An 18,895-nucleotide genomic window follows, 5' to 3' on the forward strand; every position below is an offset into this window, starting at 1 on the left:
AATTATTACCCTACTATTTATTATCCGTAATAGCTAAAATCTTCTAACAGAAATTTTTAGATGACATTCTTTAGTGTATTCGTTCTCCAATTTTGTCTCATATTTAGAAAAGCATAGAACGGAAGAAAGAGATATGGACTACTTTTCTGGAAAAAGCACCGGAAATAAGACAATAAGCAATAAATGGAAATAAATTTTTAGTGCAGCTTCAGCAGATGGGATTCCTGGCTGAAGGGCCATGAAACGTAGATCAGCTCCGCCGATTTGGACCTTAAGGGTCTAGTGCCGTCTTACTTACTTTTTACTATTTTACTTTACTTAATTCATTCGGTTTCAGCAGAATTGATTTTTTATGCAGTTTCAGTAGAAGGGATGGCTGTCCTCCTCTTATTCCTGCAATTCTTTATTAATTTTAAGTTTCAATAAATTACTCATTTTAGTTTAATTTAGGTTATAATTCATCTACTTAGCAAAAAATTCATTTATATTCATATTTAATGTAATTATTCATTTTAATTTCTAGGTTTTACTAGAGCTGTTTAATTTATTTTGGAAACCTTTTTTTGGAAAATATGTTTGATGGGTTCACAGAAGAATAAGGATATTTTACTAAGGTAACGCTAGAACATGGTCTCTGAAAGCAATGGATCAGAACTTAATATTGTTTATGGCTTATGGTGAGACCAAATGCATGTAAGTTCTAAGCATAACTTTAGCAGCTTTTTTATCCAAGCTAGGTAGATGTATCTACCTAGAACTTCTTTACAAGACCTCCCAGGGAGGGTGGCAATTGGCAGAAGATGCTTTTGTAAAGTTTTTCTTATAGTGTTGGAAAAGCTAGATATAACCTATATAATAAGTTTTGTTATTTCGTTTGTTTGTTTTTTGGTTGCTTTTTATTGGTTGGTTTTTACACTAATTTGGAAACACTACTTTCTTTCTATAGATTTGATGGGTAAAAAGAAATACAGCTCTAATACTAACAATCAAGAATAGAATAAATAGCTAAAACAATACCAAGTGGGTGAAAAAGACATTTAATTTAAAAATAAATTAGGTACAAAACTTTTGTAAGTTAAAAACTTCCTTCTCTCTAGCCCCAATACCGTCTGTAACCATAGCTGTACGGAGCGTATCCATAATATGGATGAGAATAACTATATGTTGGGTAATAATGACCATAATAATGATAAGGATAATAGCTATAGTGATGAGTTTCTGCTCCTTTCAGATCTTCTTCGACAGGAGCTTTCGATTCAGATGCTTCTCTTCTCAACCTGTAACTAGGATCATCAAAGGAAGAACCATCTCCGTTAGCTGTTAACCCTCTTTTCACTTCTTGAAAATCAATAGTCGGTTCCTTTGGATTATTTGATTTGGCTAATACTGCTGTAATATAAAGGGCAACAAGCAGAATCTAGAAAAAAAAAACATTTAATTTGATATAGATAGGTATTTAAAAAATGTGTACATATCCTTTGGAGATCTGTATTCTACTAATGCTGCAAATATACCAAGAACAACTAGAAAAGTCAAGAGCAAAGTTCAATAGGAATGCTATGGAAGCATTTGTAAGTTCTAACGCTGTATTCAACAGGAATATCAATTATGCTTAAAAAATTTATGAAGCTCATTCTTGAATATATTTTATAAACCATCTTAGCCTATTTCGTATTTTGGATTGAGCCTCCAAGAAAATGGTAACAAATTTTAATTAATTTAATTCTTATTGAGTTTCAAAATTTGATTTGGGGATTTTGACCATAGGACAACTATTTAAGGAATGAAATTCAATCAAAAAGTGCGGTTTTAGAATAAAATGTGTCAATAGTGTATTGAATACCAGTAGGGAAGAAGATGAAATGATAGATGATCCAAATGACCTTCTTTAACAGGTTTGCTGATTTCAACTTTCAGATTAAATTACAAGAAGCATAAAAAGAAAAAAAAAGGATATAATAAAATTGGTGCTGTTGAAGCGCTCTATACTAAAAAGAAATCATTAAAGCATTTTGGTTCGAAAAATTCCAAACATTCAAACATTTCAAAGAGCCTGCTGAAACGAATAGAAATTGAGAGACAAAGTTTAAAAGACATGAGATAAAAGTAATGCTTTAAAAATCAAATAAAGGGACATTAGTTCAATATTGAATAAAAAAACATAAAAATATTGCCAAGTAGGGTAGACATATCAGTAAACTGACCCACGGTAAATGCGATAAAACTACACTTGCTTTGAATAAATCAATACACTTTCTTAACAAAATTTATTTTGCATCCAGATAAGTTCAATTATCATTGTTGTTCAAATCTTAAATTTTCATTACGATTTCAGCTTTCATAAAGTAATTTGTTTCAATTCAATTCATTTCTTTGGTTTTACTGTGGTACTTGACCATGTTACTTTAAAATAATTGATATCTCAAAAGTTTCCGAAAATAATTTAATGAATTTCAGGTCACTAATCTACAAAATAAAATGACAGTAATAGGCTACTCACATATTTCATTATTGCTAATTGCTGGAAAACAACCAACTTCGACTAAAAGATTCAACTGATATTGTAAACTAAAGAAGTCCTTATATATATTTGAAAATACAATTCTCCTAAATAAAACTAGTTTCAAGTGAAAAGATACCGGGGACTTTTACGGTTGACGCTAGATGTTGCAGCGGTTAAAAACCGAGATTGATTGAAAACAATGAAGTGGTACAATATAAATTAGGGGAGAGCCCTATCAAAAGCGAGATATTTGGGTAAATCAATGCAAAAATAAAGGTTAATTGTAATTCTAGATTTTTGGGGTGAGAGGAAGATATAATTATTTGATTTATTGGGCCTGATTTTACGGGGAGGAATATAGCTTTAGTCCCTCTATAATAATGCCACTGCGAGCCAAGACTCTGAATTTATTATGAATGCCAATTAGTTTTTGCATGGTGTGTAAAATTTGCTACCATCAACCTACTAAAACTACGACAGAAGAAGGAAAAATTGTCAAAGTTTGACCTTTTACATTTTTAAAGTGTTTCTTCTTAGAAGGGTTTGAAGAATAGTGAAAAATTGCTTGAATTCAAAAACCCTTCATTGTTCGATACTTGCCTTCTTAAAATATCCCTGCTCTTACTCTTACAGCTCTTCAGCTTGAAGCCAGGGCCGTAAAAAGATCATCAAAATACCACCGGAAAAACGATTGCCAGAAGTAATTGCCAAAAGTTGTTAGACGTAATTACTTGATTCGAAAATGATGCAGCTGCCCCAATTTTTAGAATTTTTTATACTTTCGAGATGACCCGTAAAGTGTTCGCAAGCAAATCAAAATTTGCTGGTTCTAAAATTTTCAAATCTGAATCTGCAACAAAGTACGGTCGTGGTATTCTCAGTCAAGCGAGAGACAAGTTAGACGTTAAAAAAAATTGGTCAAAGGTTGGTGAAATGTCACAAACCTTTGTTCATCTCTACTTCTTTTTTGTAGCTTATTTTGTGATATTGTATGCGTTTTGTTTGGCTTCGTAAAAGGGTTTTATTGTTTTTGTGTTTGCTTGTTTGAATACAGAGGACGTATGATTTATGGTTATGTTCTACTTTTCAGGTTTTCAAGTCACTGTCCATATTTAATTATAAAAATTCATGCTATTCAACCGCTTTATTAAACCGAATGTCTACTGTAGAAAGAGATCAGCTTGATGTTGGAGGTTTATTAAATTAAACAATTGTGAATAATGATCTTGTGATTAACTTTTCTTTTTTTCATTTAAACAGTATTTTTGTAACAAATTTTCGGTTTGCTAAGGATAGGTGGGGGGGAGCTCTCGCTGTTTCAGTTAAATAGTGAAGGACTAATTTCTTCTTTTAAACAACTTAAAATTCTGATGGATGATTTGCAGCCATACGTTGTTTGTCTGTGTGAGACTTTTTTGGATTTCTCTAATGATTCAGTTTTTGATTTGCCTGGTTGTTTGACTGAACGATTGAGCCGGGTTCAGATTGGAAAGGGAGGTCTTGCTCTTCATGTTTCAGATAAATTTGCATATTCCATTCGTAGAGATTTTTTGTTGGAATGTAGAAGAAGTTTTCGAATAACTAATTTGTTGAAATTTCAGTCTTAGGAAAAAGGTTGGTTATTGCTGAGGTTTATCGTGCTCCAAGTGGTTCTTTACCAGATATTCTTGTATATTCTTAATTAAACAATAAAAGTGATCTAAAATCAGCCTTTTCAGAGGGTTGTCATGGGTAATTCTAACTTAAATCCTTTGGATTATTTTTATGTGTCATTATACTTTCTCGCTTTAAAGCTTTTTTATGGTATGTTACCAAAGATGTTTAAAGCAACAGGAGTAACTGGTCTCTAATACTGCAAATCTGAAACCCCTTATTATAACTAAAAAAGTCAGAGTTTTTAAGCCCTAGGATGACTCCCATTTTACTCAAGAGCCAGAAAACAAAAAAAAAATATTTTTGTCAGACAAATTTGTAGGATTTTTTTTTCACTGCAAGGTACTTCGTCCTCAGGCCCAGACAATATTCCTACTAGGGTTCCCAACTTCATTTTACAAACAATTGTCAAACCTTTAACAGAATTGTTTAAGCTTCTTTTGATCGATATTGTCCCATCTATCACTCAAAAGTGCCAGAGAAATATTTCTATTTAAATGTAGCTCAAGGAGTAATCCTTGAAATTACAGACCTTTCTTTCTCTTGTCAGTTTTCAGCAAGACTTTTGAGAAGGCCCTAATTTCTGGACTCAAAAGCATCCTTGTTGCAAAACAGCTCCTTAATGACTTTCAATTGGGGTTTCATACCAGTAACCCAATTAAGAATGCGTGTGCTTTGCTCCTTAGTTTCATTAACTTAGCCTTAGACTCTGGTTTAATGTTTGCTGTATTTTCTTTTATTGGACGTTAAGAAGGATTATGACGAGATAGAACATGCCATTCTTCTCGTAAAACTTGGCTAAAAAGAATTAAATAAGATCGTTCACCCTTTTCTCCATTCCTGTCTGTGGAGTGGGAAGATTCTTATTGGAGAGAACCCTCTAAATGTCTTTATGGTTGAAAATGGAGTCTTCCAAGGATGTATGCAGGGTATAATACTATTTTTTTTATATCGATGATATTTTTTATACATTAAAGATATTTTTTCTAATGTCTTATTACCGTTTGTTTCACCCTAGCCGTGTTGATGAAACAAGGAGTCAGTCCAACTCTGATGCCTTTGCTTCAACCTAGTCCAACCTAGTTGCCTTTGCTGATGAAGGGACGCTTGTTATGGTGGGATTTGACCAAGTTTGCTTGAATAAAAATCTTTTTTCTCTGTTTGAGAGAGGTCTTTTGTGCTTTAACATTAACCATCTGGTTCTTAACGTTTCCAAGTCTTCTTTAGTATTCCTTGGATATATACATCACGTGGTACTCTCCATAGATCTGGAATTGGCTATAACCTATTGCTTGGAATCCTACTTGATGAGAATATATCTTACCAATTCTTCTTAATGCTTTAAAGGTTAAGATTGCCAGGAATCTTGGCATCTTACGTAAGAAAAAGAATACATTTCCTGGATTTATTTTACTTCTTCTTTTATTTATCTTGATTCAATCAGGCATTTATTATTCTGCTATCACTTGGATATTTACTTTGAAGTCCAATTTACGGGATTTAGTGTCACTTCAAGACAAAGCCAGATTTGCTCTGGCTCCCTCTGACAAAATGAATTCATCCCTCCCTCAAAAATATCTATCTCCTCCCTCCAAACAAAATTCTCCCTCAATTAAAATAATTAATCCTACCATATGAACAAACTCATTCCTCCGTCTGTCATCTTCCAATCAAAATAATCTCATCCCTCATTCACTCATCCCTCAATAAAAAAAACATCCTCCGATCAAAATAATTTCATCCCTTGTTCACTCATCCCTGTATCAAAACAAACCAGAGACTTTATAATACAAACTCATTTCACCACCATTAACCCCTCTATCAAATTCAGCTCTCTTCCTTCTTTCCAAGCAAACCCATCCGTCCATCAAAGCAAAATCATTCCTCCGTCTTTTATCCCTCCGTCAAGAAAAACATATCCTTCATTGTGCAATTCCTACATCCTTCATCCCCCATTAAAAACTGAATCCCTCCATTCCTCATCCTTTCATCAAATTGAGGGATAACTTTTTTATGGAGAGATGGCGCAGGGATGAATTGTTTATTTTTATCTTAAAACCAGAAATTATATGGGTTATCGCTATTTGTTTTGTTGAAGAATGCCAAACAAAATGTTTTGAACATTTTATAGCCAGATAGGTCTAATACAATTATTTCTAGACTGTGCCCAGGAAATGTTTTTTCTTGACATTTGTCTCATATCAGAATTTTTCAGTCACTTCTAGTTTAGCTGTCCCCCCTCCAATCTATGCTAGATCTTGGATATAATATAACGTCATGACTTAAAGTTATTTCTATTATTATACGGCATTATGAACAGCTGCTAGTTAGAAATATGCCAACTTTAAAAATGACGAAAACTGTCAAAATAAGTTATTTTTTATTATATGGAAAAGGTTTATATCCAGGTGTCAATCACGAAAATCGAAGAACGGCCTATTGCTTCTCGATTCTATGTCCGTTAGCTTTTGAAAGAAAACAATTGTAAGCGATACTTTTATTAAAAAAAACCTTTTGCACATTCACTGAAAAACTAACTTTTAGGAGAGGGGGGCCCTCTCCTATCTTAGAGCTTGGATATATTCTAGCGTCACGAAAAACATTTTTTTTTATTATTATTTCTCGGCATTATGAACAGCTGCTAGTTAGAAATATGCCAACTTTAAAAATGACAGAAACTGTCAAAACTAGTTAATTTCTATGCATGGAAAAGACAATATCCAGGCATCAATCACATAAGTGGGAGAATAGCCTATCGTTTCTCGATTCTTCGTCCCCTTAACTTTTGAAAAAAAAAACGATTTTGAAGGATACTTTTGCTCACAAATTTTTTTTTACATTTAGGGAAAATACTAAATCGTCAAATTTACCCTCTCATCCAGAACTTTAAAGATACATTATGTTCTCATGTCTATATTTCTTTGATTTAACATCATTTTCAGACACACTCAAGATAAACTTGAAGGGACTTTGAAAATTAAAAGATAGCCCTTTTTGGGTACAAGCATAGAATTGAAAATACTGAGAAGGAAAAATGTTACGAAAACAATTCTTACTTCATACTGTGCAGATAAATTGTAGTTAACACATTTAGGATTTTCTTCCTCTGCATTTTACTCCCCAACATCCCATAACATGAAAATATATAACCAAAATTATATTCCCTGGATTTTACCATGGACCATTCTTGTTTCAACCTGGTTGAAATGTGCGGTGAGCCCAAATCAAAACATGCATATATTAAAAAAAGTTCCGAAAATAAATAAAAAATTAAGTTTTTTAAACTGTAAGTAGGTTAAGGAGCGACATTAAAGCTTAAAACGAGCAGAAATTATTCCGTATAAAAAAGGGCTGATCCCTCCTCAACGCCTCACTGTTTACGCTAAGGTTTTTTATTGTTTTAAAAAGAAGAGCTGAGAGAAAGAGTAAAACTTTAGCGTAAAGATCCAGGCGTTGAGGAGGGGTCAACCCCTTTTATATCTATCTTCTATATATATATATATAAAAATAAGTTGTCTGTGTGTGTGTGGGTCTGTAGGGTGACGTCATGTTTGTGTGTTGACTGACGTCATGAAGTTTGTTGTTGTCATTTTTGTTATGACGGTGACGTCATTACAGGTATTTAAGACATGCGTTCACAGAGAAATCTATTAATGTTTAACTGTAGAATGAGTGATGAACTTACAATGGCAACAGCCGAGGAAGATGCTCAAAGAGTCTATGCCAAAAAACTTGCTGCTGATAGAGAAAGTAAGAAAAGAAAGCGTGCCGAGGAATAAAAAGAACAGCAAGAAAACAGGCTTGAGGCTCATAGAGAAAGAAAGAACGGAAAGCGTGCCGAGGAACTACCAGAGCAACGCGAAACCAGACTTGCTGCTAAAAAAGAGAAAGTGAAAAAAGAAGGCATGCCGAGGAACTACCAGAGCAACATGAAACCAGACTTGCTGCTAAAAGAGAAAGTGAAAAAAGAAGGCATGCCGAGGAACTACCAGAGCAACATGAAACCAGACTTGCTGCTAAAAGAGAAAGTGAAAAAAGAAGGCATGCCGAGGAATCACAAGAACAGCAAGAAATCAGGCTTGCTGCTGATAGAGAAAGTAAGAAGAGAAAGCGTGCCGAGGAATCAGAGCAACCTGAAAGTTATCGCCTGGCATTCAGGTACAGCCCAGTCAATGATTATAGCTTGAGTAGATGTGTTCAAATCGGGACTATGTCTAAAATTTGTCCCTATTGCAAGGCCTTGAAATTCAATGGTGAAACAATGGGAATGTGTTGCGCCTCAGGAAAAGTTAAACTTCCTCTATTGGCTGCACCACCAGAGCCATTGAAGACTTTCCTTACTGGAACTACGTCAGAATCTAAGCGTTTTTTATCACAAATCCAGAAAATATAACTCATGTTTCCAAATGACGTCGTTTGGAGCCCAAATCGAAAATCCAGATCAATTTATGTCTACTTTCAAAGTAAAAGGGCAAGTTTATCATAGAGCAGGGTCCCTTCTACCATTCTCAGGCGAGAATCATAAATATTTACAATTGTACTTCATCAGTGATAGAAATTCTGAATTGAATGCACGTTGCGAATTTTCTCCCAACGTTGAAAGGACAATCGTTTCCCAATTGCAACATCTTTTCCACGAAAATAATAATTTAGTGCGTCTGTTCAAAACTGCCATCGATTTGATGCCTACTGATACGCATAAAATTGTTATTTCCGCTGACAAAACGCCTCCTGGCCAACATGTGCGTACATACAATGCTCCAACTATCGACGAAGTGGCAATCGTTATGGTCGGTGATCAGTTTTTACCTCGAGATATTATTCTTCATAAGCGAAACGCTCAGTTGTTAAGAATTGCTGAAACTCATCGATGCTACGATGCCCTACAATATCCTTTCATTTTTTGGGATGGAGCCGACGGCTATCACTTTAATATTAAATTGATGAATCCAGCCACTAACCAAGAAATGAATAAGAAATGCAGTGCAATGCATTATTATTCCTATAGACTAATGATTCGGCAGGATGAAGAAAATTATATTTTAAAATGCCGTCAATTGTTTCACCAATACGTCGTTGATATGTATGCTAACATTGAATCAGAACGTTTGCTATATATCCGCCTGAATCAGACCAAGCTCCGCTCTGAACAATACATTCATTTGCGAGATGCAATTGTAAATGACGGTAATACCACAAACGTTAGAAGATTAACAATTTTACCTTCGTCATATGCTGGCAGTCCCCGTCATATGCATGAATATGCTCAATATGCTATTGCGTATGTTCGTCTCTATGGTCGTCCAGATTTTTTTATTACACTAGCTGTTGGGGTGGCCCCACAACACCTGGCGCCCCCCCCCAAGCCCCCCCGCGCGCGTAAGTCGTTACGCGCCATATTAGTTACGCGCCATTGTAGTTGTGTCCCTATGTCCCACCTGTGAATATAGATAGATATATATATATATATAAATATATATATCTATCTATATAAAAATAAGTTGTCTGTCTGTGGATGGATCAGGTGACGTCACCTGAAAAAACTGGATCAGGTGACGTCAAAACTGAAAAAACTAAAAAAAGGCAAAAACTACAAAAAAAACTAAAAACTAATAAAAAAAATAAAAAAGCTAAAAAACTAAAAAAACTAAAAAAAGGCAAAAACTAAAAAAAAAACTAAAAACTAATAAAAAAGCTAAAAAACTAAAAAACTAAAAAAAGGCAAAAACTACAAAAAAAACTAAAAACTAATAAAAAAAATAAAAAAGCTAAAAAACTAAAAAAACTAAAAAAACTAAAAAAAGGTAAAAAACTAAAAAAACTAAAAACTAAAAAAAAACTAAAAAAAAGGAAAAAACTGAAAAATAAGCTAAAATAAAGGTAAAAACCAATAAAAAACTAAAAAAAAAACTGAAAAAACTAAAAAAAGGCAAAAACTACAAAAAAAACTAAAAACTAATAAAAAAAGTAAAAAGCTAAAAAACTAAAAAAACTAAAAAAACTAAAAAAAAAGGGGAAAAAACTAAAAAAAATAAAAAATAAAAAAAACTAAAAAAAAGGAAAAAACTGAAAAATAAGCTAAAATAAAGGTAAAAACCAATAAAAAACTAAAAAGAAAAAAAGGAAAAAACTAAAAAAACTTTTCATCTAAAAAACTAAAAAAAAATAAAAAAGGTAAAAACTAAAAGAACTAAAAAAGAAAAAAATAAATGACGAAACTCAAAGAGAAAGCGACCAGGACAAAAGGAATGTTCGATTAGCAATCAACAAAGCACCGGGACACAGGGAGTATAAATGACGACCAGGACATAAGTAAAAAAAAAAACTATCTATATATATAAAAATAAGTTGTCTGTGGATCTGTGGATCGTGGATCAGGTGACGTCACCTGAAAAAACTGGATCAGGTGACGTCAAAACTGAAAAAACTAAAAAAAGGCAAAAACTACAAAAAAAACTAAAAACTAATAAAAAAAATAAAAAAGCTAAAAAACTAAAAAAACTAAAAAAACTAAAAAAAGATAAAAAACTAAAAAAACTAAAAACTAAAAAAAACTAAAAAAAAAGGAAAAAACTGAAAAATAAGCTAAAATAAAGGTAAAAACCAATAAAAAACTAAAAAAAAAAACTGAAAAAAAAACTAAAAAAACTAAAAAAAGGCAAAAACTACAAAAAAAACTAAAAACTAATAAAAAAGCTAAAAAACTAAAAAAACTAAAAAAAAGGCAAAAACTACAAAAAAAACTAAAAACTAATAAAAAAAATAAAAAAGCTAAAAAACTAAAAAAACTAAAAAAACTAAAAAAAGGTAAAAAACTAAAAAAACTAAAAACTAAAAAAAACTAAAAAAAAAGGAAAAAACTGAAAAATAAGCTAAAATAAAGGTAAAAACCAATAAAAAACTAAAAAAAAAAACTGAAAAAAAAACTAAAAAAACTAAAAAAAGGTAAAAAACTAAAAAAAACTAAAAAATAAAAAAAAACTAAAAAAAAAGGAAAAAACTGAAAAATAAGCTAACATAAAGGTAAAAACCAATAAAAAACTAAAAAGAAAAAAAGGAAAAAACTAAAAAAAATTACTAAAAAGAAAAAAAAACTAAAAACTAATAAAAAAACTAAAAAATCTAAAAATCTAAATAAACTAAAAAAGAAAAAAAAAGGAAAAAAATAAAGGAGAAAAACAAAACTAAAAAACGAATGTATATACAGACCGGTACACCGGGATACAAATGACGACCGGGACACAGGGAATATAAATGACGACCGGGACACAGGGACACAACTACAACGGGGACACCAGGGGAAACAGGGGGATATAAATGACGACCGGGACAAAAAAAATAAAAAGAAAAAAAAATAAAAACTAATAAAAAAACTAAAAAATCTAAAAATCTAAATAAGCTAAAAAAGAAAAAAAAAGGAAAAAATAAAGGAGAAAAACAAAACTAAAAAACGAATGTATATACAGACTGGGACACCGGGATACAAATGACGACCGGGACACAGGGAATATAAATGACGACCGGGACACAGGGACACAACTACAACGGGGACACCGGGGGAAACAGGGGGATGTAATATATATATATATATATATATATATATATATATATATATATATATATATATATATATATATATATATATATATATATATATATATATATATATATATATATATATATATATATATATATATATCTATCTATATTCACAGGTGGGACATAGTGACACAACTACAATGGCGCGTAACTATTATGGCGCGTAACGACTTACGCGCGCGGGGGGGCTTGGGGGGGGGCGCGAAGCGCCCCCACCAACTAGGTGTTGGGGTGGCGCGAAGCGCCACCCCAACAGCTAGTATATATATATATATATATATATATATATATATATATATATATATATATATATATATATATATATATATATATATATATATATATATATATATATATATATATATATATATATATATATATATATATATATATATATATATATATATATATATATATATATATATATATATATATATATATATATATGTTTTTAACTACGTAAAACTTGCGAATATACAACATTCTTTGCTGTCCCATTGTCTGTGCATATAAATAGATTGTCAGGTTTACCGACTCTTGAACATGCAACATATCCATGGGAAAACAATCCGTATTCAGATATATACCTCATGATTCTAATGATTGCCCTTGAGCTTTGTTGATGGTGATTGCTAATCGACCATTCTCTGTGTCGCCGTCGTCATTTATATATCCCCCTGTGCTCCCCGGCATCCCCGTTGTAGTTGTGTCCCTGTGTCCCGGTCGTCATTTATATTCCCTGTGTCCCGGTGGTCATTTGTGTCCCGGTGTCCCAGTCTGTGATTTCTCTTTGAGTGTCCCGGGCGTAATTTATATTCCTTGTGTCCCGGTGTCCCGGTCTGTATATGCATTCGTTTTTGAATTGGTCTGTTTTTAGTTTTTAGTTTTTTACCTTTTTTTTTTTTTTTTTTAGTTATACCTCATGATTCTAATGATTGCCCTTGAGCTTTGTTGATGATGATTGCTAATCGAACATTCCCTGTGTCCCCGTCGTCATTTATATATCCCCCTGTGCCCCCCGGCTTCCCCGTTGTAGTTGTGTCCCTGTGTCATGGTCGTCATTTGTAACCCGGTGTCCCGGTCTGTATATACATTCGTTTTTGAAATTGTATATGATGAAATAAATTTTTGTATTTTTCCCCTTTTTTTCTTTTTAGTTTTTTTTTTATTTTTATTTTTTTTAGTTTTGTTTTTCTCCTTTATTTTTCATTTTTTTCCTTTTTTTATTTATTTTTTTCTTTTTTAGTTTTTTTTTAGTTTTTTAGCTTTTTTAGTTTTTTTATTAGTTTTTAGTTTGTTTTTTTCTTTTTAGTTTTTTTGTTTTTACATTTTTTTTTTAGTTTTTTTGTTTGTTTTTTTTACTTATGTCCTGGTCGTCATTTCTACTCCCTGTGTCCCGGTCGTCATTTGTGTCCCGGTGCTTTGTTGATGGTGATTGCTAATCGAACATTCCTTGTGTCCCGGTCGCTTTCTCTTTGAGTGTCCCGGTCGTCATTTATTGCTGGGGGGCTTCGCAGCCCCCTCCCCTAGCCCCACTCGCGCGCGTAAGTCGTTACGCGCCATATTAGTTACGCGCCATTATAGTTGTTTCCCTGTGTACCACCTATGAATATAGATAGATTTATATATGTGTTTTAAACTACGTAAAACTTGCGAATATACAACATTCTTGGCTTTCCCATTGTCTGTGAATATACAAAGCCTTATGTACTAATAATGACGTCATATGCAAACGCTCTTTTTACAAACAAACAAACATGCATACACACAACTCGTTTTTATATAGATAGATAGATAGATAGATACAATACAAATTAACTGCGTAAAACTTGCGAATATACAACATTCTTCGCTGTCCAATTGTCGCTGCATATAAATAGATTGTCAGGTTTACTGACCCTCGAACATGCAACGTACAATTGTCCATGGGCAAAAACAATCAGTATTAAGATCTATACCACATTTTTCTAATGATTGACCTTGAGCTTTGTTAATGGTGATTGCAAATGCTAATCGAATTGGGAATTGCAATCTTTTAAATTGAAAAGGCAGATCCGTTGGAATCATGGGAATGCGAGGAATAAGAACAGCCTCACCCTCAAAAGGCCCTGTCAAGATTGTGGCCTCTATTAGGTTTTCCATTTGCTTTTTTTTTACGGCAAGTCACGTGCCATTGCAAAGCTTTGGTGGGTTGATATTTCTTAAAAGTATTATTGGTACGCCTATTTTTAGTTGTAGCACGTGTCGTGGAAACCCTGAAAGATCCACGGAATTTAAAAATTCAGATGGATAATTAACCGCTTCATTTGGTTCCAAAACTGTGTCGACTGACTTGTAAAGGACTGCCTGGTCTCGAATCTTTGTCAAAACAATATTGTTGATTTAGTGGACGTCTATATTTTTGGGTGCAAGAATTGCTCTTTCACTTAGCCATTTATTATTTTTATAATTGTTTAGAATATTCGGAAATACTTTTTCAATCAATTCATTTTTGGACGTCAATAAATTACAAAAATCAGCAGGTAGTTGTATACGTCCTGAAATTGAGTCTACTGGGAGCTTTCCGTTTCCAATTGCCAGCAATTTATCTGAAAATGTTTGTTTTTTGGCATAGACTCTTTGAGCATCTTCCTCGGCTGTTGCCATTGTAAGTTCATCAGTCATTTTACAATTAAACATTAATAGATTTCTCCGTGAACGCATGTCTTAAATACCTTTAATGACGTCACCGTCATAACAAAAATGACGACAACTAACTTCATGACGTCAGTCAACACACAAACATGACGTCACCCGACAGACCCACACACACACAGACAACTTATTTTTATATATATAGAAGATGTGCCGGTGTCCCGGTCGTCATTTTTGTCCCCATGTCCCGGTCTGTAATTTTGTCAGTCGAAAACATGACGTCATTCGACACACAAACATGGCGTCACTCGACAGACACACACACACACAGACAACTTATTTTTATATATATATAGATTTACATGTAATCAATCTTGGGCCGGTTCATAGACATGACATTACGGCCCGTGTCTTCCGGCAAAAGTTGAAATCACTGATAAACTTCATAGTAAAACTTGAAGTGTTTGGGTCAGTGCGATGCTGGATGTACTCAGTGGAATGGCAAAAACGAGGTTTGCCACACGCACATATACTAATCTGGCTACATAAAAAAATTACTTCGAACGAAATTGATGATGTGATTTTCGCTGAAATACCTGATGAAAATGTCGATAAGGGGTTACATGATATTATTGTAAAAAATATGATACATGGACCTTGCAGTGCACTGAACGAAAATTCACCATGCATGGCCAAAGGAAGGTGCACAAAGCAATATCCTCGACTTTTAGTATCCAACACAATTACTGGCAATGATGGCTACCCACAATATAGAAGAAGATCTACTGAAGACGGCGGTAAAACAGCAATAATAAAGAAGCGTAACGGTACCACCATCGAAGTAGATAACAAGTGGTTTGTTCCATATTCCCCGTTATTATCAAAAACATTTAATGCACACATAAACGTTGAATACTGTAACTCCGAAAATGCAATCAAATACATATGTAAATACGTCAACAAAGGCAGTGACATGGCAGTTTTTGGCTTGCAGCCCGAAATCAAAGATATCGATGAAATTGTACAATATCAGGCTGGAAGATACATAAGCAGTAATGAAGCTGTTTGGCGAATTCTTTCATTTCCGATACATGAACGTAGTCCAGCTGTTGTTCACTTAGCGGTACATTTACAGAATGGTCAACGTGTTTATTTCTCGGAAAACAACGTGCAACAAAGAGCCCTGAATCCACCGGATACAATGTTAACCGCTTTCTTTTCGCTTTGCAAAAATGATTCTTTTGCAACAAAACTGCTGTATACTGAAGTGCCTTCGTATTACACGGGGAATACTAAAAATAAAGTATTTGAACGTCGAAAACAGGGTAAGTGAGTCAACGGCCAACCTACCATCTTCAAAGATACCACGATAGGAAGACTCTACACCGTTCACCCCAATCAACATGAATGCTTCTTTCTACGCCTGCTTTTGGTGAATGTACCTGGTCCGACATCCTTTGAGTATTTGAGAACTGTAAACGGTACTATACATGACACTTACCGTAGTGCATGCCAAGCTCTGAATTTATTGGAGAATGACCAACACTGGGATAACAGCAACAATGACGCGTGCGAAACGTCAACTCCAAGTCAAATTCGTGCATTGTTTGGCATCATTTTAACAACTTGCTCTCCATCAGCTCCTACAGGGTTATGGGAAAAATATAAGTCAAAAATGTCCGAAGATATACTCCATCGAAAACAGTTAGAGACGTCAGATATAACTTTTGATTTTACATCGGAAATTTATAACTACACTTTAGTTATTATAGAAGATTTGTGCGTACGTATGGCAAACAAACCTCTTCAGGATTTGGGAATGCCTTCACCTAACCGTATCGCTGCTGTTTCGACATGTGTAGAATTGGATCGTGAACAAAGTTTCAGCACGAGTGATCTATTGTCGTATGTAAAAAATAACATTTCCAAGTTAACGTCGGAACAAAAAGACATTTATGATACGATAATGCATTGTGTCGATAACAACGTTGGAGAAATTTTCTTTTTGGATGCGCCAGGAGGTACTGGTAAAACGTTTGTGATAAAACTGATTCTGGCATCAATTCTATCAAAAAATGATATAGCGTTGGCAATTGCGTCGTGCAGAATAGCCGCAATGTTGCTGCCTGGTGGAAGAACTGCTCATTCCGCTTTGAAATTGCCTCTGAATTTGCATTCTACAGAAACTCCCACGAGCAATATTTCATCTGGGATGGGTAAAGTATTGCAGCAATGCAAACTTATTATTTGGGATGAGTGCACAATGGCACACAAAAAATCGCTCGAGGCTCTGGATCAATGCTTGAAAGATTTGCGAGGGAAGTCTAAACCTTTTGGCAACAAATTAATATTGCTTGCGGGAGATTTCAGGCAAACATTACCTATAATACCTAGATCAACCCCTGCAGACGAAATGAATGCTTGCCTGAAAAATTCTAATTTATGGGCACACGTAAAAACATTAAAATTAACTACAAATATGCGTGTCCGATTGCAAAACGATAACTCTGGCCAAACATTTTCAGATCAATTGCTGGCAATTGGAAACGGAAAGCTCCCAGTAGACTCAATTTGCAGGACATATACAACTACCTGCTGATTTCTGTAATTTAGAGACGTCCAAAAATGAATTGATTGAAAAAGTATTTCCGAATATTCTAAACAATTATAAAAATAATAAATGGCTAAGTGAAAGAGCGATTCTCGCACCCAAAAATATAGACGTCCACAAAATCAACAATATTGTTTTGATCAAGATTCGAGACCAGGCAGTCCTTTACAAGTCAGTCGACACAGTTTTGGAACCAAATGAAGCGGTTAATTATCCATCTGAATTTTTAAATTCCGTGGATCTTTCAGGGTTTCCACGACACGTGCTACAACTAAAAATAGGCATACTAATAATACTTTTAAGAAATACCAACCCACCAAAGCTTTGCAATGGCACGCGACTTGCCGTAAAAAAAAACAATGGAAAACCTAATAGAGGCCACAATCTTGACAGGGCCTTTTGAGGGTGAGGCTGTTCTTATTCCTCGTATTCCCATGATTCCAACGGATCTGCATTTTCAATTTAAAAGATTGCAATTCCCAATTCGATTAGCGTTTGCAATCACCATTAACAAAGCTCGAGGTCAATCATTAGCAAAATGTGGTATAGATCTTAATACTGATTGTTTTTCCCATGGACAATTGTACGTTGCATGTACGAGGGTCGGTAAACCTGACAATCTATTTATATGCAGCGACAATTGGACAGCGAAGAATGTTGTATATTCGCAAGTTTTACACAGTTAATTTGTATTGTATCTATCTATCTATCTATCTATATAAAAACGAGTTGTGTGTATGCATGTTTGTTTGTTTGTAAAAACAGCGTTTGCATATGACGTCATTATTAGTGCATAAGGCTTTGTATAAGCACAGACAATATGAAAGCCAAGAATGTTGTATATTCGCAAGTTTTACGTAGTTTAAAACACATATATAAATCTATCTATATTCATAGGTGGTACATAGGGACACAACTACAATGGCGCGTAACTAATATGGCGCGTAACGACGTACGCGCTTGGGGGGGGGGGGGGGCTTGGGGGGATGGCGCGCGAAGTGCCACCCCAACAGCAAGTAAGGAATAATTTCTGTTCGTTTTAAGTTTTAATGTCGGTCCTTACTTGCAGTTTAAAAAACTTGTTTTTATTATTTATTACCTTAAACAAAAGCAAAGTTCATTGCATGTAGCTTTTTCTTAATTAAAATTCTTGCAATGATTTTTTTAAGAGCTTTTAGTTTTAAATGTAGTATTTTAACTCAGAGAAAAAACTATGGTATGGTAACATTATGTTAACAAGATATTATCAAGCATATTATGACTAAGGAGCTTGTTGCAGGATATTACTCTAAGTGTATTCTTTTTCGTTTTATTTGATTATCACTCCCAATAATCTTCGTTGGTTAAAAACAAGAAAAATGTCTAATTTTGTTATTTGACAAATTTAAGCTATGAGAAGCTTATAAAAAAACATGAGTAACCCCCTTTTTTATTTTGTGAAGTTTCTTTTACATTTTGTGAGGTAATAAATGTTTATTGCTTCAATTAAAAAGAAATTGAAAGAAACTTTTTAATAAGCAAGTATATTATGAGCTAATACATTGAACAAAATAACACAAGTGTTTGAAATTATTACAACATTTATTTATTTGCATTAGCACAAGCATCCAAGGGATTATGTGAATCTGAACATGTGTTTACTTTAAGACAATATTCCTTCCATTTATGGGATTCGAGTTTTTATAAGAAGGATACTAAGAAAATAAAGAGTAAGCAAGATAAAATGGAATTTCTATAAAGATTAATATCATTTGAAAATGATGTTTTTCGACAATGCAACCAACGACGTTTAATTATTTTCACTCTAAAGCATTGTCATTTATTCATTCATAGTAGTTTCGTTAGTTTTAAGACTGAATTACTCACACGAATATTTTTTCTTTGTATTTTTTGCT

The 18,895-nt window shown here is 33.6% G+C and overlaps 1 protein-coding gene and 1 long non-coding RNA gene across 3 annotated transcripts in view; one reads left to right on the top strand and one right to left on the bottom strand.

The window, feature by feature from the left end:
- Nucleotides 1–2,666, bottom strand: part of LOC136032129 (cuticle protein 14-like) — a 119,623-nt gene extending 116,957 nt beyond the window's left edge. Inside the window, exons 1-2 of one of the 2 annotated variants that reach the window (XM_065712303.1) lie at nt 2,501–2,660; nt 1,022–1,417 (exon numbers count right to left, since the gene is read on the bottom strand). In XM_065712303.1, coding sequence (XP_065568375.1) covers nt 1,094–1,417; nt 2,501–2,509 — 333 coding nt within the window. In that variant the 5' untranslated portion in view covers nt 2,510–2,660 and the 3' untranslated portion in view covers nt 1,022–1,093. Of the gene's footprint in view, nt 1–1,021; nt 1,418–2,500 lie in introns of those variants that run through there. The other variant, XM_065712304.1, reaches the window with a different exon arrangement.
- The window catches only part of LOC136032137 (uncharacterized), a 50,585-nt gene that overhangs the window by 30,202 nt on the left and 1,488 nt on the right, over nt 1–18,895 (top strand). Inside the window, exon 4 of the long non-coding RNA XR_010618656.1 lies at nt 524–693. This is a non-coding gene — a long non-coding RNA (uncharacterized LOC136032137). The remainder of the gene's footprint in view (nt 1–523; nt 694–18,895) is intronic.

This window comes from Artemia franciscana, chromosome 10 (genome assembly GCF_032884065.1).
Source record: "Artemia franciscana chromosome 10, ASM3288406v1, whole genome shotgun sequence".
Classification (NCBI taxonomy): domain Eukaryota; kingdom Metazoa; phylum Arthropoda; class Branchiopoda; order Anostraca; family Artemiidae; genus Artemia; species Artemia franciscana.